Raw genomic sequence first — 22515 nt, 5'->3', positions numbered from 1 at the left:
AGAACAGAACCAAACATACCAACAAAATAAAATAAGTAGGATAGAAATGTACAAGTAAAATAAATAAATAAATAAATAACACAGTACACAGTACTGCACACAGTAAGCGCTCAGCGTGGCTCAGTGGAAAGAGCCCGGGCTTTGGAGTCAGAGGTCATGGGTTCAAATCCCGACTCCGCCACTTGTCAGCTGTGTGACTTCGGGAAAGTCACTTAACTTGCCCAACTCCGCAACATTGCCAAGATCCGCCCTTTCCTCTCCATCCAAACCGCTACCCTGCTAATTCAAGCTCTCATCCTATCCCGTCTGGACTACTGCACTAGCCTTCTCTCTGATCTCCCATCCTCGTGTCTCTCTCCACTTCAATCCATACTTCATGCTGCTGCCCGGATTATCTTTGTCCAGAAACGCTCTGGACATATTACTCCCCTCCTCAAAAACCTCCAATGGCTACCGATCAATCTGCGCATCAGGCAAAAACTCCTCACTCTCGGCTTCAAGGCTGTCCATCCCCTCGCCCCCTCCTACCTCACCTCCCTTCTCTCCTTCTACTGCCCAGCCCGCACCCGCCGCTCCTCCACCACTAATCTCCTCACTGTACCTCGCTCTCGCCTGTCCCGCCATCGACCCCCGGCCCACGTCATCCCCTGGGCCTGGAATGGCCTCCCTCTGCCCATCTGCCAAGCTAGCTCTCTTCCTCCCTTCAAGGCCCTGCTGAGAGCTCACCTCCTCCAGGAGGCCTTCCCACACTGAGCCCCTTCTTTCCTCTCCCCCTCGTCCCCCTCTCCATTCCCCCATCTTACCTCCTTCCCTTCCCCACAGCACCTGTATATATGTACATATGTTTGTACATATTTATTACTCTATTTATTTTACTTGTACCTATCTATTCTATTTTGTTAGTATGTTTGGTTTTGTTCTCTGTTTCCCCCTTTTAGACTGTGAGCCCGCTGTTGGGTAGGGACTGTCTCTATATGTTGCCAACTTGTACTTCCCAAGCGCTTAGTACAGTGCTCTGCACACAGTAAGCGCTCAATAAATACAATTGATTGATTGACTGATTAACTTCTCTGGGCCTCAGTTACCTCATCTGTAAAATGGGGATTAAGCTGTGAGCCCCACATGGGACAACCTGATCACCTTGTAAACTCCCCAGCGCTTAGAACAGTGCTTTGCACGTAGTAAGCGCTTAATAAATGCCATTAAAAAAATAAAAAATAAATACGATTGAATGAAGTGGCGTGGCTCTCAGTGGAAAGAGCCCGGGCTTGGGAGTCAGAGGTCGTGGGTTCTAATTCCGGCCCCGCCACTTGTCAGCCGTGTGGCTTTGGGCAGGTCACTTGGCTTCTCTGGGCCTCGGTTCCCTCATCTGTAAAATGGGGATGAAGACTGTGAGTCCCACGTGGGACAACCCGATTACCTTGTATCTACTCCAGTGGTTAGAACAGTACTTGGCACATAGGAACCGCTTAAGAAATATCGTTATTATTATTATTATTATTATTATTATTATTATTATTATTAATTTGGTGAGGGCCATGGGCTTTACCCGAGGCCCCCGCTTTCCTGAGGTAGAAAAGACGGGTCGACGCGGGGGGCGGGGCTTTCTCCTCGCGCCTGCGCAACAGCGTCGACCGGTGGGAGGGGGGCGCGCGTTTTTCTTGCGCCTGCGCAGCAGCGTCGCCCGGTGGGGGGGCGCGGCTTTCTCCTCGCGCCTGCGCAACAGCGTCGCCCGGTGGAGGGCGCGGCTTTCTCCTCGCGCCTGCGCAATAGCGTCGCCCGGTGGGGGGGGTGCGCGGATTTCTCCTCGCGCCTGCGCAACAGCGTCGCCCGGTGGGGGGGGAGCGCGGCTTTCTTCTCGCGCCTGCGCAATAGCGTCGCCCGGTGTGCGGGGGGGCGCGGCTTTCTTGCGCCTGCGCAGCCGCGTCGCCCGGTGGGGGGGGCGCGGCTTTCTCCTCGCGCCTGCGCAACAGCGTCGCCCGGTGTGTGGGGGGGCGCGGCTTTCTTCTCGCGCCTGCGCAATAGCGTCGCCCGGTGTGTGGGGGGGGCCGCGGCTTTCTTGCGCCTGCGCAGCAGCGTCGCCCGGTGGGAGGCGCGCAGCTTTCTCCTCGCGCCTGCGCAACAGCGTCGCCCGGTTGCGGGGGGTGCGCGGCTTTCTCTTCTCGCCTGCGCAACAGTGTCGCCCGGTGGGGGGGGGGGGGGGGCGCGGCTTTCTTGCGCCTGCGCAGCAGCGCCGCCCGGTGGAGGGCGCGGCTTTTTCCTCGCGCCTGCGCAACAGCGTCACCCGGTGGGGGGGGCCGCCGCTTTCTTGCGCCTGCGCAGCCGCGTCGCCCGGTGGAGGGCGCGGCTTTCTCCTCGCGCCTGCGCAACAGCGTCGCCCGATGGGGAGGGCGCGGCTTTCTTGCGCCTGCGCAGCGGCGTCGGCCCGTCCGCATTGTGAGCCGGCCGCCCTCTGATGACGTCATCCCCGAGCGCCGGGGGGGGGCCCACGTGAGGCGGAGCGCGCGCGCCCCCTTTCCGCCTCCACCCCCAACCGGGGCGCTCCCGGGCCCCGCCGCCATGAGGGAGACGCCGCTGTCCAACTGCGAGCGGCGCTTTCTGCTGCGCGCCATCGAAGAGAGGAAGGTGAGGCGGCGCCGTGGCGACCGTCGGGGGGCGCCCGCGGGGGGGGGGGGGGAAGGGCGCCGGAAGTGGGGCGCCCCCTCTGGGCCCCCGCCGGGGGTGCACTTCCGGTGGGCTCGCGCCCCGGATTGTCCTTTCATCGTCGTCATCATCAATCGTATTGATTGAGCGCTTACTGTGTGCAGAGCACTGTGCTAAGCGCTTGGGAAGGACAAGTTGGCAACATATTAGAGACAGTCCCTACCCAACAGCGGGCTCACAGTCTAAAAGGGGGAGACAGAGAACAAAACCAACCGTACTAACAAAATAAAAATAAATTAATCGATTCGTTAATCGATTAATGATGGCATTTGCGAAGCGCTTCCCTTGAGAAGCAGCGGGGCTCGGCGGAAAAGAGCCCGGGCTTTGGAGCCCGAGGTCCTGGGTTCGAATCCCGCCCCACCACGTATCAGCTGGGTGGGTGACTTTGGGCAAGTCACTTCACTTCTCTGGGCCTCAGTCCCCTCATCTGGAAAATGGGGTTTAAGTCTGTGAGCCCCCCGTGGGACAACTTGATTCCCTTGTATCCACCCCAGCGCTCAGAACAGTGCTTGGCACATAGTAAGTGCTTAATAAATGCCATTATTATTATTATTATTATTATTATTATTATTATTTGAGGGCCTGGAATGCCCTCCCTCCCCACATCCTCCAAGCTAGCTCTCTTCCTCCCTTCAGGGCCCTACTGAGAGCTAACCTCATCATCATCAACATCATCATCATCATCATCATCATCATCATCAATCGTATTTATTGAGCGCTTACTGTGTGCAGAGCACTGTGCTAAGCGCTTGGGAAGTGCAAGTCGGCAACATAGAGAGACAGTCCCTTCCCAACAGCGGGCTCACAGTCTAGAAATGGGAGACAGAGAACAAAACCAAACATACTAACAAAATAGAATAAATTAATCGATTCGTTAATCGATTAATGATGGCATTTGTGAAGCGCTTCCCTTGAGAAGCAGCGGGGCTCGGCGGAAAAGAGCCCGGGCTTTGGAGCCCGAGGTCCTGGGTTCGAATCCCGCCACGTATCAGCTGGGTGGGTGACTTTGGGCAAGTCACTTCACTTCTCTGGGCCTCAGTCCCCTCATCTGGAAAATGGGGTTTAAGTCTGTGAGCCCCCCGTGGGACAACTTGATTCCCTTGTATCCACCCCAGCGCTCAGAACAGTGCTTGGCACATAGTAAGCGCTTAATAAATGCCATCATTATTATTATTATTATTATTATTATTATTATTATGATTTGAGGGCCTGGAATGCCCCCCCTCCCCACATCCTCCAAGCCAGCTCTCTTCCTCCCTTCAAGTCCCTACTGAGAGCTCACCTCATCATCATCATCATCATCATCATCAATCGTATTTATTGAGCGCTTACTGTGTGCAGAGCACTGTACTAAGCGCTTGGAAAGTACAAGTTGGCAATATATTAGAGACAGTCCCTACCCAACAGTGGGCTCACAGTCTAGAAATGGGAGACAGAGAACAAAACCAAACATACCAACAAAATAAAATAAATTAATCGATTCATTAATCGATTAATGATGGCATTTGTGAAGCGCTTCCCTTGAGAAGCAGCGGGGCTCGGCGGAAAAGAGCCCGGGCTTTGGAGTCCGAGGTCCTGGGTTCGAATCCCGCCCCACCGCGTATCAGCTGGGTGACTTTGGGCAAGTCACTTCACTTCTCTGGGCCTCAGTCCCCTCATCGGGAAAATAGGGTTTAAGTCTGTGAGCCCCCCGTGGGACAACTTGATTCCCTTGTATCCACCCCAGCGCTCAGAACAGTGCTTGGCACATAGTAAGTGCTTAATAAATGCCATTATTATTATTATTATTATTATTTGAGGGCCTGGAATGCCCTCCCTCCCCACATCCTCCAAGCTAGCTCTCTTCCTCCCTTCAGGGCCCTACTGAGAGCTCACCTCATCATCATCAACATCATCATCATCATCATCATCATCATCATCAATCGTATTTATTGAGCGCTTACTGTGTGCAGAGCACTGTGCTAAGCGCTTGGGAAGTGCAAGTCGGCAACATAGAGAGACAGTCCCTTCCCAACAGCGGGCTCACAGTCTAGAAGGGGGGGACAGAGAACAAAACCAAACATACTAACAAAATAGAATAAATTAATCGATTCGTTAACCGATTAATGATGGCATTTGCAAAGCGCTTCCCTTGAGAAGCAGCGGGGCTCGGCGGAAAAGAGCCCGGGCTTTGGAGCCCGAGGTCCTGGGTTCGAATCCCGGCCCCGCCGCGTATCAGCCGGGTGACTTTGGGCAAGTCACTTCACTTCAGTGGGCCTCAGTCCCCTCATCTGGAAAATGGGGTTTAAGACTGTGAGCCCCCCGTGGGACAACTTGATTCCCTTGTATCCACCCCAGCGCTTAGAACAGTGCTTGGCACATAGTAAGCGCTTAATAAATGCCATCATTATTATTGTTATTATTATGATTTGAGGGCCTGGAATGCCCTCCCTCCCCACATCCTCCAAGCCAGCTCTCTTCCTCCCTTCAAGTCCCTACTGAGAGCTCACCTCATCATCATCATCATCATCAATCGTATTTATTGAGCACTTACTGTGTGCAGAGCACTGTGCTAAGCGCTTGGGAAGTCCAAATTGGCAACATATAGAGACGGTCCCTACCCGACAGCGGGCTCACAGTCTCAAAGGGGGAGACAGAGAACAAAACCAAACATACTAACAAAATAAAATAAATTAATCGATCGATTAATGATGGCATTTGCGAAGCGCTTCCCTTGAGAAGCAGCGGGGCTCGGCGGAAAAGAGCCCGGGCTTTGGAGTCCGAGGTCCTGGGTTCGAATCCCGGCCCCGCCGCGTATCAGCTGGGTGACTTTGGGCAAGTCACTTCTCTGGGCCTCAGTCCCCTCATCGGAAAAATGGGGTTTAAGACTGTGAGCCCCCCGTGGGACAACCTGATCCCCTTGTAATCTCCCCAGCGCTTAGAACAGTGCTTGGCACATAGTAAGCGCTTAATAAATGCCATCATTATAATTATTATTATTTGAGGGCCTGGAATGCCCTCCCTCCCCACATCCTCCAAGCTAGCTCTCTTCCTCCCTTCAAGTCCCTACTGAGAGCTCACCTCATCATCATCGTCAATCCCTGTATATATGTATATATCATCATCATCATCAATCGTATTTATTGAGCGCTTACTATGTGCAGAGCACTGTACTAAGCGCTTGGGAAGTCCAAGTTGGCAACATATAGAAACAGTCCCTACCCAACAGTGGGCTCACAGTCTAGAAGGGGGAGACAGAGAACAAAACCAAACGTACTAACAAAATAAAATAAATAGAATAGATATGGACAAGTAAAATAAATGAATAAATAGAGTAATAAATATGTGCAAACATATATACATATGTACAGGTGCTGTGGGGAAGGGAAGGAGGTAAGATGGGGAGTGCTTACTATGTGTCGTGCGCTGTTCTAAGCTCTGGGGGAGATACAAGGTAATCAGGCTGTCCCTTGCAGGGCACGCAGTCTCAATCCCCATTTTAATCATCATCATGCCGGATTTTCCTTTAATTAATGATAGTATTTGTTGAGCGCTTACTATGTGTCAAGCACTGTTCTAAACGCTGGGAGAGATACAAGGTAATTAGGCCGTCCCGTGCAGGGCACACAGTCGCAATCCCCATTTTAATCATCATCGTGCTGGATTTTCCTTTAATGATAGTGTTTGTTGAGTGCTTACTATGTGTCAAGCACTGTTATAAGCGCTGGGGGAGATACCGGGTAATCAATCAATCAATCGTATTTATTGAGCGCTTACTATGTGCGGAGCACTGTACTAAGCGCTTGGGAAGTACAAATTGGCAACATGTAGAGACAGTCCCTACCCAACAGTGGGCTCACAGTCTAAAAGGGGGAGACAGAGAACAAAACCAAACATACTAACAAAATAAAATAAATAGAATAGATATGTACAAGTAAAATAAATAAATAAATAAATAGAGCAATAAATATGTACAAACATATACAGAGTAATCAGGCTGTCCCATGCAAGGCACGCAGTCACCATCCCCATTTTAATCCTCATCATGCTGGTTTTTCCTTTGATTAATGATAGTATTTGTTGAGCGCTTACTATGTGTCAAGCACTATTCTAAGCGCTGGGGGAGATACAAGGTAATCAGGCTGTCCCTCATGGGGCTCACAGTCTTCATCCCCATTTTAATCAACATCATGCCAGATTTTCCTTTAATTAATGATAGTATTTGTTGAGCGCTTACTGTGTGTCAAGCACTGTTCTAAACGCCGGGGGAGATACAAGGTAATTAGGCCGTCCCGTGCAGGGCACACAGTCGCAATCCCCATTTTAATCATCATCGTGCCGGATTTTCCTTTAATGATAGTGTTTGTTGAGCGCTTACTATGTGTCAAGCACTGTTCTAAACGCCGGGGGAGATACAAGGTAATTAGGCCGTCCCGTGCAGGGCACACAGTCGCAACCCCCATTTTAATCATCATCCTGCCGGATTTTCCTTTAATGATAGTGTTTGTTGAGCGCTTACTATGTGTCAAGCACTGTTCTAAACGCTGGGAGAGATACAAGGTAATTAGGCCGTCCCGTGCAGGGCACACAGTCGCAACCCCCATTTTAATCATCATCGTGCCGGATTTTCCTTTAATGATAGTGTTTGTTGAGCGCTTACTATGTGTCAAGCACTGTTCTAAGCGCTGGGGGAGATACCGGGTAATCAATCAATCAATCAGTCATATTTATTGAGCGCTTACTATGTGCAGAGCACTGTACTAAGCGCTTGGGAAGTACAAATTGGCAACATGTAGAGACAGTCCCTACCCAACAGTGGGCTCACAGTCTAAAAGGGGGAGACAGAGAACAAAACCAAACATACTAACAAAATAAAATAAATAGAATAGATATGTACAAGTAAAATAAATAAATAAATAAATAAATAGAGCAATAAATATGTACAAACATACATACATATATACAGGGTAATCAGGTCGTCCCATGCAAAGCACGCGGTCACAATCCCCATTTTAATCATCATCATGCTGGATTTTCCTTTGATTAATGATAGTATTTGTTGAGCGCTTACTATGTGTCAAGCACTGTTCTAAGCGCTGGGGGAGATACACGGTAATCAGGCTGTCCCACGTGGGCCTCACAGTCTTCATCCCCATTTTAATCAACATCATGCCAGATTTTCCTTTAATTAATAATAGTATTTGTTGAGCGCTTACAATGTGTCAGGCACTGTTCTAAGCGCTGGGGGAGATACAAGATAATCAGGCTGTCCCATGCAGGGCACACAGCCGCAATCCCCATTTTAATCATCATCCTGCCGGATTTTCCTTTAATTAATGACAGTATTTGTTGAGCGCTTACTGTGTGTCAAGCACTGTTCTAAGCGTTGGGGTATTTTTTTGTGCTTCTGAAATGTTCTGTTTAACTCTCTGGAAACGCTATGGAATATAAACCACGTTTTTTGGCTTTACAGCGTCTAGATGGCAGACAGACCTATGACTATAGAAACATCAAGATTTCATTTGGAACCGACTATGGGTGTTGTATTGTGGAACTTGGAAAAACAAGGTAACGATCCGTTTGTCATATAATAGAGCTAAAGTTGATTTAATAAATGCTCCTATCAGTTGTGTCACCAATAGTTTCTTTTGAAAAGATGTTGTGGGGAGTTTCCAAGGAAGTAAACATAGGGCTTACCCTGGAATTTATAACTTAATGAAAAAAAAGTAGAAATAAAATGCATTTTAGCTTTCTCAAATGCAGGTTGGATCATATCACTCCTTATCAATAGCCAGTGGTGACTCCTAATTACTGATTTAAGCGTTTGGCCGTAGAGTTCAATACCCTTCACTTGAGTTGTTGTTGTATGGCTGATCTCGAGCACTACACCTCAATTTGTGACTTTCTACCTAAGAAAATCTCTTCATCTCCCACACTGAACTCTTTGCCCTTGACCACTTCAAACACCATCATGGAAAGCAGGGGCTCATAATAAACAAACACGCCAATGGAAGGCAAAGAGGTATGGAATATAAATATGAAACAACCAAACAAGATGGTAAGCCATAGGTGGAATGTAATTTTACGTGACAGGTAAAATCAATATTTGTTGAGCCCATAGTTAATGCCTGCTAACAGTGAACTGTGTAGAAATAAGCACAGAAAGTATGAATGCACAAATTCCCACCTAAATGGCGTTTCCCCCTTCCACTTCACCAGGCCATATCCTTCCCTTTGAAAACCACATGCATGCTCTCCTGATCAGTCGTCTACTATCCAGGTCACGTGTCCACTTTATATCCACTTTATATCCACTTTATATTCATAGGTTGAAATTTTAAAATAGTTCTTTCCTGCACTTCTTGTCTGTTTGCTTGGCTTCCCCCATTAGACATCATAAATCAGTGGTATTTACTGTTTGCAGAGAATAAAGTCATCAACGGTATTGAGCGTTTACTATGAGCAGAGCACTATACTAAGTGCTTGGGTAAATACAGTACAGCAGAGTTGGTAGACACTTCCCTAGTTTTTATTGAGCATTTGCTCCGTGCAGAGCATTACCTAGCACTTGGAAAAGTGCAGTAGACTTAATCTCAATTACAGAGTACTTGTTTTGTACTTCTCTTTTTTTTAATGGTATTTGTTAAGCACTTAGTAGGTGCCAGGCACTATTCTAAGCTCTGATTCAAGCTAATCAGGTCAGACACAGTCCACGTCCCTCATGGGACTCACAGTCTTAATCCTCATTTTACAGATGAGGGGAACTGAGGCACAGAGAAGTGGCGGAGTTGGGATTGGAACCCAAGTCCTTCCGACTCGCAGGCCTGTGCTCTATCCATTAGGCCACGCTGCCTGTCTCCCCCTCTAGACTGCAAGCTTTTTATGGCTAGGGAATGTGTCTATTTATTAATAATAATACTAATAATGACATTTATTAAGTGCTTACTATGTGCAAAACACTGTTCGAAGCGCTGGGGAGGTTACAGGGTGATCAGGTTGTCCCACGGGGGGCTCACAGTCTTAATCCCCATTTTCCAAATGAGGTAACTGAGGCACAGAGAAGTTGTCACACAGCTGACAAGTGGTGGAGCCAGGATTTGAACCCATGACCTCTGACTCCAAAGCCCTTGTTCTTTCTGTTTACTTTTATGAACTCATGTAAACTTTGCTGTTTGCTGTTATATCGTATTCTCTAAAGCGTTTAATACAGTGCTGTGCTCACAGTAAGCACTCAATAAATATGAATTATTTATTCATATTTATTCCCTGGATAATTCCCTGAATTCCCTGAATATTCCCTGAATATTATTCCCTGAATAATATTGCTGAATAATTCCCTTCAGCAAATAGTCTGTTGTTTGAAATCCGTTAGAAAGGCTTGCGTGAGTTTGGGTCAGGGTAGGATGGCTTGAGCCATCTCCTTCTCCCTGGCCCTTCCCTGCCTGCTGTGCTTCCTTAGACCCAAGGGGACTTGCCGACCTTTCAAGTGCAGCATCTGCGGCGTCACAGCAGGAATTTGGGAACAGTGTTCTGCACTCTCTGGGGCTACAAAGCTGTGTGCTGCTCTGAAGAAATCCTGCCACGTAATATGTAATTTACATGGGCGAGGCATGTTGAAATTTCCTGGAAGATTGAAACTATGGTGATGGGAACCATTCCATCACCTCATCATCATCATCAATCGTATTTATCGAGCGCTTAACTGTGTGCAGAGCACTGTACCAAGCGCTTGGGAAGTCCAAGTTGGCAACATACAGAGACAGTCCCTACCCAACAGTGGGCTCACAGTCTAAAAGGGGGAGACAGAGAACAAAACCAAACATACTAACAAAATAAAATAGATAGAATAGATATGCACAAGTAAAATAAATAGATAGAGTAACAAATGTACAAATATCACCTCAATCAATCAATCAATCGTATTTATTGAGCGCTTACTATGTGCAGAGCACTGTACTAAGCGCTTGGGAAGTACAAACTGGCAACATATAGAGACAGTCCCTACTCAACAGTGGGCTCACAGTCTAAAAGGGGGAGACAGAGAACAAAACCAAACATACTAATAAAATAAAATAAATAGAATAGATATGTACAAGCAAAATAAATAAATAAATAGAGTAACAAATGTACAAATATCACCTCAATCAATCGATCAATCAATCGTATTTATTGAGCGCTTACTATGTGCAGAGCACTGTACTAAGCGCTTGGGAAGTACAAATTGGCAACATATAGAGACAGTCCCTACTCAACAGTGGGCTCACAGTCTAAAAGGGGGAGACAGAGAACAAAACCAAACATACTAACAAAATAAAATAAATAGAATAGATATGTACAAGTAAAATAAATAGAGTAATAAATATGTACAAACATATATACATATATACAGGTGCTGTGGGGAAGGGAGGGAGGTAAGATGGGATAGAGAGGGGGACGAGGGGGAGAGGAAGGAAGGGGCTCAGTCTGGGAAGGCCTCCTGGAGGAGGTGAGCTCTCAGCAGGGCCTTGAAGGGAGGAAGAGAGCTAGCGGTTAAGGCCCGGCCTGGGAGACAAGAGGACCTGGGTTCTAATCCCGGCTCTGCCATTTGTCTTGCTGTGTGAACTTGGGCAAGTCACTGAGTTCCCACATCTGTAAAATCTGTTCTTCCTCTTACAGAGACTGTGAGCCCCATACGGGACAGGGACTGTGCCTGTCCTAATTAACTTGTACCTACTGCCGCGCATAGAACGGTGTTTGACACGTATTCATTCATTTAGCCGTATTTATTGAGCACCTACTGTGTACAGAGCACTGTACTTAGCAATTGGGAACTGCAATTCAGCAACAAACAAATCCCCACCCACAATGGGCTCAGAATAAGTGCTTAACAAATGCCACTCAAAAAAAGGGGTGGGTGGCGGGGGGGCAGGACTGTGTCCAATCCAATTTCCCTGTATCCACCCCAGTGCTTACAACAGTGCCTGACAACTGGAAAGTGATTAACAAATACCAAAATTATTGTTATTATTATTAGACCTGGGCAAGTCACTTATTTTCTTTGTGCCTCAATTTATCCAACTGTAAAAATGGGTTAAAATCGTATTCTCCCTCCTCCTTAGACCGTGACCCCCATGTGGGACAGGGATTGTGTCCGACCTGATTATCTTGTATCTACCCCAGTATGTAATAATATAGTGCTTGGCACACAGCACTTAACAAATACCACAATTAATAGTACATTTCAGAGCTTCTTTTTTAAAAGAAAAATTTAAAATAAATGTCCTATGAAATATACTTGAAGTGTATTCTCCCTTTTTATTCTTTACAGAGTTCTTGGACAAGTTTCTTGTGAACTTGTCGCCCCAAAACTCAGTCGGGCAACAGAAGGTATTCTTTTCTTTAATCTTGAACTCTCTCAGATGGCCTCTCCAGCTTTTGAACCTGGCAGGTATTCAAATTTTTCTTTCTCAAAAACTTAAGGATAGTAATGACTAACATCATCCGTGTTAGAATGTTTTATAACATTAGTTCATTCCTGTTTTTATAGGCAGTCAGATCTCTTGGTAAAATTGAACAGGCTCTTGGAAAGGTGTTTAAGAAATTCAAAGTGTGTGGACACTGAATCGCTCTGTGTTATTGCTGGTGAGAAGGTGCGTAAAGTGACAAATGTTAATCCTAGGATCGTTTACTTAGATTCGTAAAATTGAGTTCGTCGTTACTGTCACCTAAACGTTGTGGAGGTGCATTTATGAGTTTCCCCTCAGGACCCCATTCTTCTGGCTGTGGGAGACGGTGGGGAGTGAGGAGATACCGCCTGATAGAGAGGAAAGGGTGCAATTAGCCCTATTGCAAATATAATTTTTTTTAAATCGTATTTGTTAAGCATTTACTAGGTGCCAGGCACTGTACTAAGAGCTGGGGTAGATACAACATAATCAGGTTGAACAGAGTTATGTCCCACGCGAGGCTTACCATCTTAATCAGTAAATAGGATCGAATGAATTCGAATGAATGATCCTTCTAGACTGTGAGCCCACTGTTGGGTAGGGACTGTATATGTTGCCAACTTGTACTTCCCAAGAGCTTAGTACAGTACTCTGTACACAGTAAGCACTCAATAAATACAATCGATTGATTGATTAATCACCAGTTTACCGATGAGGTAACTGAGGCACAGAGAAGTGTAATAACTTTCCCAAAGTCACACAACAGACGAGTGCTGGAGCCAGGTTTAAAACCCAGGTCCTTCTGACTCCCAGGCTCTGTCTTTCCCCTAGGCCATCAATCAATCAATCAATCGTATTTATTGAGCGCTTACTGTGTGCAGAGCACTGTACTAAGCGCTTGGGAAGTACAAGTTGGCAACATATAGAGACAGTCCCTACCCAACAGTGGGCCCACAGGCCATGCTGCTGTTCAGCTGGTTCCTCTGGAAGATTGCTTCCTTACAGATGGGGTACCCTGGTTCAGAAGTACTAATAATGGTAATTCCTTGGATTTAGACATCGTCTCAGTATCCATCAGTCAATCATATTTATTGGGCTCTTACTATGTACAGAGCACTGTGCTAAGCACTTGGAAGAGTACAGTACAACAGAATTAGCAGACACATTCCCTGCCTGTAATGAGCCTACTGTACAGAGGGGAAGACAGACATTAATATGAATAAATAAGTAGTTTAGAAGATATTTAGTAGCATTCAAAGCACTTTGATTTTAATCTAACCTATCTAAACAAATCACTTGGCGGTGGAGATGCCAAGGTACAGAGGGTGACTTGCCCAGAGTCTTGCCATTACAGCTTGAGGAATCATTTGGTATCCTAGCCTCCTACTTCCTTCAGTAGACCACACTCCTACATTAGGGACTTCCATTCTGCACTTGGTTATTTCAAAGGAACGTCATAATCCTGTCAAATACGTTAGCCTTTTATTACTCTGTGTCCGCATTCCAAAATCTCAATGCATAATTCTTAAAATATCTCTGTAAAGAAGCCAGCATCGATTTGTTCGCGGGAACGTTACTAAGAATTATTAAATTGAAGTTAAACAACTTGACAGTGTCTTGCTCAAGAAATGACTTAAAGTTTGAGAAAATATACTGGCATTCCCTTGTACCAGATAATGGACATGGCACTCCCAAATTAATCAGTGTTACTAAACTGTTTAAAAAGATGTACTGGAAATTCAACAATATCTTTCTACCTTTAAAAATTATTTTTCAAAGACAGTGTGAAACTGTGATTACACAGCATAAAACGAACAGATGGACTGCTTAAGATTTCAGAGAGAAGCTTCTCCGAAGAATTACTACCCTGAGAAATGTTTTAAGTCAAGATCTGGATTTTTATTCCTTTCCAGGTGTGGCAGATTCGCGTAGATCTGCATGTATTAAATCACGATGGAAACATTCTTGATGCTGCCAGTATTGCAGCAATTGTGGCTCTGTGTCATTTTAGGAGACCTGATGTGTCCGTTCAAGGAGAGGAAGTTACTTTGGTAAGTTCCTGTGGTGATCGGTCAAAGTTTTCTAGATCACGGCAGAAGGTCATGGGTTCTAATCCCGACTCAGCCACTTGGCTGCTTTGTTGCCTTGGGCCCATCACTTAAATTCTCTGTGCCTCAGTTACCTCATCTGTAAAATGAGGATTGAGACTGTGAGCCCTCCATGGGACAGGGACTGTGTCCAACTCAATTTACTTGCATCCACCCCAGCACTTAGCACAGTGCCTGGCACATGGTAAGCGCTTAACAAATACCGTAATTAGTATTTATTATTATTATTATAGGAGAAAAAAACAGTAATGATACATCAAGTTCTTCAGCCCTATTTCCACCAAAGCACATGGGTGCCTTGGTTTCTGGACTAGAAACGAAGCGGTAGAAATGCTACGTGATTTTGCTCAATTATTTGGCTACGGTTCAAAATATGTTTTGAGTACTGGCACCGTGCTGGGCACCATGAGGGTTTTCAGTTTGAAGACGGGGCCTCTGCCTTCCAGAAGCTTAGAGCCTAAGTGAGGGAGGAGGCAGATAAACATGTTAACATAGGGAGTGAGTAGAAATGTATGCGTGATTAATGTCATGCACATTAGGGAAGGTGTCCGAGTTTTATTTGTGATGAGGTTAATGTGGCTAGAAACACATTCCACCCAGGGAAAGCCCCATAGAGCAGTTGATATTTCTTTTGATTTTGATTTTTTTTTTAAATAGAGGTAATTGGGCGGGGAGGAAGGTAGGAGGTGTGTTTTGGTGGAGAGTGGCAAGATGCTATTCCAGGCACTTGGAGTAGAATGACCTGTGCAAAAACTTACTTGTGGGAGAGGAAGGAAGGGTGGCATGGAGATAGTTGCCTAGGAAGAAGAGCTTGGATTTCAGTAAGTGCCTCTAAATCTCTTGTACTCTTCCTAGTGCTAGGTACAGGGTTTGCCCTCAGAAGGCACTTAATAAATACTATCAATTGATTGATTAGCAAGAGCAAAAGCAGTTAGGAAAGATGGTGGGAAAGATCAGCACTCTGGTTTGAGGAAGGAAGTTATTATATAATCTTAGAAGTGTTTAAGGTGTATTATATAAAACAATGTTCAAAAAGTGAATTGTATTCCATTGAGGTCTGAGGAGCTTTTCTAACTTTTGTCACAGCGTTACTTAAATTTGTGGAGCTATTGTGAGATTTAGTCAGTGTCCAAGCACTGTTTTAGGGTCAGGGTCACGTTAGAACCTAGGCATGTGCTCGTTCTCAAGGAACATAAGCCTAATGCAGCGCTTTCAGTTCAGTTTTGTCTGCAGCGGAGCATTTGGTATTTTGTGTTTTGCATAGTATACCCCTGAGGAGCGGGATCCCGTACCCCTGAGCATTCATCACATGCCCATCTATGTCAGCTTTGCCTTCTTTCTGCAAGGGTAAGTCAGAAAATTCATGAATAAATTAAAGCCTAAAACCCACACCCAAAGAAAATACACCAGCCACCCCAGCCTCCAAGCAGCTGGGAGGAATTTACTGCAGAGATAGCCCCTGGACTGTAAAGCCCTCAGCCACTTAGGTAGAAACAATAATCTCTGCTCTCTAGGAACATTCCATCCGAGGCAGTATTGCTGTTGACAGAGACACTGACGCACGTATCAAAATGACCCAATAAAACTTTTAACAGATGGATAAGTAAAATGTAGGCAGGCAGAGAGCTTCATGAGTTATATGGGATGAGTGAAAGAAGGCTCAAGGTGCTTTGGAGGGGTTGGGAGAATCATTACTTCCCTTCCATTTAACCAGGTTACAAACCATTGAACTTGGTGTTATGCTAAACAGTAAAATCTGTTTAAATTTTAAATGGCGGGAACTACAAAAAATGAACTTTGGATGATCTCAAACCAGGTTACTGCAGTATTTTATTAAAGAACACTCAGTCAGTCACTGGCATTGAGTACCTACTGTGTTCACAGCACTACCTTGGAGAGTCCAGTACAACAGAGCTGGTAGACCTGATCCCTTCCCCTGGGACTTTGGGGATAGCAGCTTCTTTGAATTACACAAACATTGGTAAAAAGAGATTTTCCTTATCTTTTTGCCCTTCTAAAGAAAGTCTATACATTTAGCATTTTGTATTGAGGAACAGTGAATACAAGCCTGGGAATCAGAGGACCTAGGTTCACCTCCCAGTTCTGCCAGTTGCGTGACCTTGGGCAAGTCACTTAACTTCTCTGTTTCTGTTTCCTCGTCTGTAAAATGGGGATTCAATGCCTGTTTCTCTCCTACTTAAACTCTGAGCCCCCAAGTGAGACAGGTACAGTGTCCAACTCAATTAACTAGGATATACCCCAGTGCTTAGAACAGTGCTTGACACACAGTAAACACTTAACAAACACCACAACACCAGTAGCAATTTACTTCATATTCACACAAGTCCAAATTCTGTCCCTGGTTATGTTCTCCAAATGCCAGGTGAGTAAATTTTCAGACTCAGACTTTAGGGCATATACTTAATCTAATCCTTAGCATTCGTAGTTCTTGAAGTGGGTAGGCCCTCAGTTCCCCAGAAATTCAGCCTTAGGTGACATTTCTTTTAGGGCCTATTTATTGGTGGATCCCACTGAACGAGAAGAGCGGGTAATGGATGGCCTGATGGTGATTGCCATGAACAAACACCGTGAAATCTGTACAATCCAATCCAGCGGTGGAGTCATGCTGTTGAAGGATCAAGTTAGTGGTTTATTCCCTTTTGTTGTCTCATAGGAACACTTCCCCTGCACTCACATTTCCATCTCTACTACCGAAACGTGGTTAATCTTACCTTCTGTGACAGCCTCAGTTTAAATGATGTTGCTGACCTTCACCTCCGCTGAGCAGAAGTTCCATTGCCAGATGCATTTTTTAATCCACCCAAGGGGTTAAAATAGCATGAAGAACAACACTAGAAAACCTACTGTGTAGTTCAACATAATGGCTTTATTGTCGGAATACATTATTCTTAATATAAGGTTAGGCCCCCAAATAATGTCTCAGAACTGCCTGTTAACATGCACTACAAATCTTGTTTGTACGTAGTTGTAATGCTACATCCTAACCAATGATTGTGCTAAATTAAACTCTAAAATAAATTGCCCCCCAAAAAGTACTGCCATTGCTAATTAGAGCAGAGTTAAACCTCAACTGAGAATACTACTTTTATATCTTTAGAATCAGCCACGTACTATAACCTAACTTGCTAAAATAACAGCATTAACCATTACAAACAGGTTCTAAGATGCAGCAAAATAGCTGGTGTGAAGGTAGCAGAGATCACTGAGCTAATTCAGAAGGCCTTGGAGAATGACAAGAAAGTTAGGTAAGTTTAATAAACACAATGAATTGGAAGTGATATCCCTAAACTTAATCTGATTTTAGAAAGCAAAGTCAATTGAAAATACATCATATTTTTAAAGAAAAAAAATGATGTACTAAAATGATACACCTTTTATTTACAACAAATGCTGTTACTCCTATTTATCATCAATGGTATTTGAACTCTTACTGTGTGCGGAGCACTGTATTAAGCACTTGAGAGTGAACAAATGCCAATTCTGAACTTCCACCAACCCATCTATCGTGAATTCTTGGAAAAGTTGGGGAATAGGGTCAGCTTAATGTGAATAATTATAACCCAATATGTCAAGGTGCTCTTTCCCCCTCCCCACAATAATAAAACAGGAAAGAAGGTGGAAAATTCGGCTTTGCGGAGTCTATTCCAAACCATCGCATCACAGCTTTTAAAACGGAAAGTGCTGCCGTGGACATGTCTGACGTGGAGGAGAAAGCGGAAGAAATCATTGCTGAGGCTGAACCTCCTACAAAAGTGTATCTTTATGACTGGTTTGTTTTGAAAGTGAAGTGCCATGGGTTTGCCCAGGGTTCAGGGCTGAGCCCACTGAATTTAATTCTCCACAAAATCTGCGTGATGTTGATATTGGTCCCAGTTGACTTTTGGGAGTGATTTATAGTACTGGAAAAATAATGAAATTATGCTTTAACGGCCTAGATCTATTAAGGCTTGTGGGGTGATACCTTTGATCAAGGAGAAAAGTCTGTCAAGAGACCTCTGGCATGTACTGTCCCTCTAGTTCCCAAGACGTTTAGTACCTTCATTTAGTTTCATCATTTTCCAAAGGCAACTATTGGGATCTTTCGCCCAGCAGGGAAAAAAATAATCATAACCTATTCTGTCATCCAAACAAGAAGTGGTTTCACAGACAAACTGTAAAAGAAGGGTAAATTATGAAGTACTAAATGAGCCTGTCCTTTGTCTTTGTGTTCAGATTTGCTGGTTTTTTGCTCATCTAGTTGTTTCTTGACCCTTCTGAAGTTTAGCCCAGTTGGCTTGGATCACCCGGGAGTCCAATAAGCCAGTCCAACCTTTTTGTATTCAGCTTATGCTACCTGCCTGGGGTTAGGTAAGTTAATTCTCTTTCATGGGTAATACAGTAGCTTGTATTCCTGGTCTCCCAAAGGTCTGGCATGAATCCTAATTATGGAAGCTGGTTTCATTGTACGTAAGTTTCAGAAACGATTTTTGCCCCGCCACTTCCCCACCTCCCCGTGAATTTCCTTAACTAACCCAGGGTCCCCAAACCAGTACTGTGGACCCCTGGAACTGCCCAGATTGGAGAAGGGGTGGAGAGTTCCTGGGGTGATCTAGAAGAATCGGAGAAAGAAGATGAAGAGGAGGGCGGGACTGATGAAGCCACCACCCAGGAAAACGTGAAAATGGAAACAGAAGAGCAGCCTGTTCGAAGCAAAGTCAAGGAGGGTAAGCGTCCTTGTCGGAATTCAACAACTGAGAACCCTTACCAGTTTAACTATGCAATATGTTCATTAGTGAAGCGGCAATTATGTTTTTGGAAGGAAGGTTACCCAGTTTTCGTCTTATGATTACAAGGGTATCTGGAAATAATTATAATTAAACCCTTACATATTCATATTGATTCAACTGCTAATGATTTGCGTTCATGCTGGGGCAGTGGTTCTCCCGAGAGAAGGAAAGCGAGACGTGAAGGGGGGAACCAAAAGACACAATCCCACCAGGTTTATTTGTGATTTAGCTGGTGCCTGGGGCAGTCAGAAAACACATTCTTCCAACCCCGTTTTGATGGGCACAATAAGTACTAATTTTAACATCAACAATCGGGAAGCGGCGTGGTCTAGTGGATAAAGTATGGGCCTGGTAATCAGAGGACCTGGGTTCTAATCCTGGCTCTGCCACTTGCCTGCTGTGTGAACTTGGATAAGTCACTTAACTTCTCAGTTTCCTCAACGGCAAAATGGGGATACCTGTTCTCTCTCCTACTTGAACTGTGAGCCCTGTGGGACAGGGACTGTCAGGCCGAGTTAATTTGTATCGAACCCAGCACTTAGAACAGTGCTTGGCCAATATCATAAAGCGCTTAACAAATATAATAAAAGAACAGTGCTTTCATTTTGGTGGAAAATGAGGCTGCACCTATCCCTTTGAGAAAAAGTGGGTTTTGTGTTTTTCTTTCATATACATAGCAGCATGTATATATGGTGGGTGCCTAAGAAAAGTGCTCTTTTCAGTGATCTTCAACTCGGACATGTGTTCCCCGTAGAGCAATTAGTGTAGAAACCAAAATGTAGAAATACTATTTTCTGTTGAAATGAAAAGATTAAGAAATTTAAGATCAGAACTAGTTGTCATTCAAAGTAACGATTGAAAAAAATCTCTCCAAAGATGCCCCCGTAATTCTGTCGGACAGTGAAGAGGAAGAAGTAATCGTTTTGGAACCAGAGGAAAATGCAAAGAAGATAAGGTAAAGAATATTTCCTAGTTTATTTCAAATGTACACCGAGAAACAAATTGAGAAAGGATTGCTACTACTTAGGTAATATGTATGAACACCTTCATTTTTACCAGTATAATTAAGCAAAGTGTAGGAAATAGTTGTCTCCTCACCAAACTCATATGTACTTTGTCAGGAATTGAGCATTTAGTTTTTACCAATTTTAACAACGTTTTCCTTTTTATTGGTCACCACAGTCCACTGACTTTAGATCTACTGGAGAAATCCACTGACTTGAGAAGCAGCATGGCACAGTGGAAAGAGCCTGGGCTTTGGAGTCAGAGGCCATGGTTCAAATCCCAGCTCTGCCAATTGTCCGCTGTGTGACTTTGGGCAAGTCACTTCACTTCTCTGTGTCTCAGTTACCTCATCTGTAAAATGGGGATTAAGACTGTGAGCCCCCCGGGGGGACAACCTGATCACCTTGTAACCTCCCCAGCGCTTAGAACAGTGCTTTGCACATACTAAGCGCTTAATAAATGCTATCATTATTATTATCATCTATACAGACCAAGTGTAGTCAAAGTGGATGATTCAGGCCAAACAAGCTATTCTGGGCTATTTGCATAAATTACTTTATACTTGCTAACCCTCCTGTTACATACTTTTAAAGCCCTCCCTCCAAAGAACTTCCCTATAACAAGTCCCAAGCGCTTAGTACAGTGCTCTGCACATAGTAAGCGCTCGATAAATACGATCGATTGATTGATTGAACCCTTCGATTTGGTTAATAAATATGTTTTACTTCCTGTGTGTACATACTGGTAACTCTTCTGGCTCCGAGGAGGAAGTAATCTGTCCCTTTGACCCTATTGATCAGCTGGGCCTCCCAGAGACAATTATCAGTTTGTGGCCATACTCCAAGCTCCCAAGCAGTGATGCCACTTTCCTGCTGCACCTAAATAATCCAGAATGTCTTGCTGGAACTTCCCTTTCTCCCTACCCATCTCAGAGAGCAAGGAGTGGTGTGTAGAGCCCAGCTGAACCAAAAATGTGGGTGCTCTAACCCCCCTGCTTTGATTCCACACACGCAGCTGTGTCTTGGGGATGTGTCCCACAGGCCAGGATTTCTGCACCCCACCCAGGATTCGAACACAGCCCACCTTCGTCCCATGCAGAACTCTACTGGGATGAGTATCTTTGAGGGTAGGGGGACCTGAGTGAGACTGTCCAAGCAGAATAATCAGCCACCCCTGCTCTTGTTCTTAATCTGTAGCCTACTATGGCTTAACAGTCTACTAAAACAGCATCTTCCCTTAAATTCACGGACTGATTTTGATGCATCTGTTTGTTCGTAGAGCACACACCAACTCCAGAAAAGAAGCCATAAACAAAAAGGCAGCCAACAAAAAAAGAAAGAAGAAGAAGCCTGCTTATTAACACCCGAGTTTTCTTGACAAGGAATTGTATAAAATGATATATATTGAGGGGTGTATTTATTGTGCAATAAATTGTTGGCAGTAGTTATTGAAGCTTATTGTTCCCCTTCCTCTCCCCTAGTAAAACCCAGGTTCTCTCCAGTGTATATTTTTTAACACTCCCCTTGGCTTAAAATAAAATAACTACAAAATGTATGTTGGGTAGTTGAAAACTTTGTTAGGGTGTTCGTTAAACCCTTACTATGTGTCAAGCATTCATCTAAGCAGAGAAGCAGCGTGGCTCAAGTGGAAAGAGCGCGGGCTTTGGAGTCAGAGGTCATGGGTTTGAATCCCGCCTCCACCATATGTCTGCTGTGTGACCTTGGGCAAGTCACTTAACTTCTCGAAGCCTCAGTGACCTCATCTGTAAAATGGGGATGATGACTAAGCCCCACGTGGGACAACCTGATCACCTTGTATCCCCCCAGCGCTTAGAACAGTGCTTTGCACATAGTAAGTGCTTAACAAATGCCATTATTATTATTATTTTTATTATCTAAGGGCCTGGAGAGATACAGTCCCAGTTAGGGCTCACAGTCTAAGTAGGAGGGAGAGGAGATAATAAATCCCCATTTTGTATTTGGGGCAACTGAGGCACAGAAGTTGTGACTTGCCCAAGGGCAAGTGGCAGAGCTGGAAATTCCTTAGAGGATATAAAGTATTAACTTATCCTACCTGGACATGTGTGCTCCAAGGAACCAGCGTGATCCAGTGGAAAGAATATGGGCTGCAGAGTCTGGCCATCTGAATTCTAATCCTAGCTCTAGGATTTACCTGCCATGTAACCCTGGACAAATCAGTTAAATTTCTCTGGGATTAAATACCTGCTCTACCTCCCATCTGCAAACCCCTGTGGGACAGAGATGGCATCATATGCTTATAGCATATTTACACTAGCACTTAGCACAGTGCTTGGTAACCACTTAAAATACCATTATCATGTCAGTGTTGCTTTTCTGTGTGTTTAAGGGTACCACAGAATAGTTCTGCAGGAATGCGGCTAATTCTTATCCAAAGAGGTGAAGAAAGGAGACTAAAGCCAACTGTTTTGGAGACAAAATGGGTAGAATAAAAAAAATACTTAGAGCCGCTTCACTGGGATAGATAACC

At 44.9% G+C, this 22515-nt stretch overlaps 1 protein-coding gene across 1 annotated transcript; it reads left to right on the top strand.

Moving 5' to 3' along the window:
- Positions 1-2406: 2406 nt before the first annotated feature.
- Positions 2407-21561, top strand: EXOSC9 (exosome component 9). The gene is made up of 12 exons (XM_038769275.1): positions 2407-2625; positions 8156-8250; positions 11990-12109; positions 12209-12311; positions 14021-14158; positions 15480-15562; positions 16724-16856; positions 17393-17481; positions 17844-17990; positions 18752-18939; positions 19879-19957; positions 21286-21561. The coding sequence occupies exons 1-12, from the start codon at positions 2560-2562 to the stop codon at positions 21365-21367; spliced, it is 1323 nt and encodes a 440-aa protein (XP_038625203.1). The 5' UTR covers positions 2407-2559; the 3' UTR covers positions 21368-21561.
- The last annotated feature ends 954 nt before the right edge of the window (positions 21562-22515 follow it).

The sequence above is a fragment of the Tachyglossus aculeatus genome, chromosome X5 (genome assembly GCF_015852505.1).
Source record: "Tachyglossus aculeatus isolate mTacAcu1 chromosome X5, mTacAcu1.pri, whole genome shotgun sequence".
In the NCBI taxonomy this organism is placed as follows: domain Eukaryota; kingdom Metazoa; phylum Chordata; class Mammalia; order Monotremata; family Tachyglossidae; genus Tachyglossus; species Tachyglossus aculeatus.
This window is presented reverse-complemented; position numbering and strand designations above follow the sequence as displayed.

Excerpts from the sequence above, each read along its gene's own strand:
- EXOSC9 (XM_038769275.1), top strand. The coding sequence starts at position 2,560 with ATGAGGGAGACGCCGCTGTCCAACTGCGAGCGGCGCTTTCTGCTGCGC. Across the intron at positions 2,626-8,155 it reads GCGCCATCGAAGAGAGGAAG|CGTCTAGATGGCAGACAGAC; the intron begins GTGAGGCGGCGC and ends TTGGCTTTACAG. Across the intron at positions 12,312-14,020 it reads GTGTTATTGCTGGTGAGAAG|GTGTGGCAGATTCGCGTAGA; the intron begins GTGCGTAAAGTG and ends ATTCCTTTCCAG.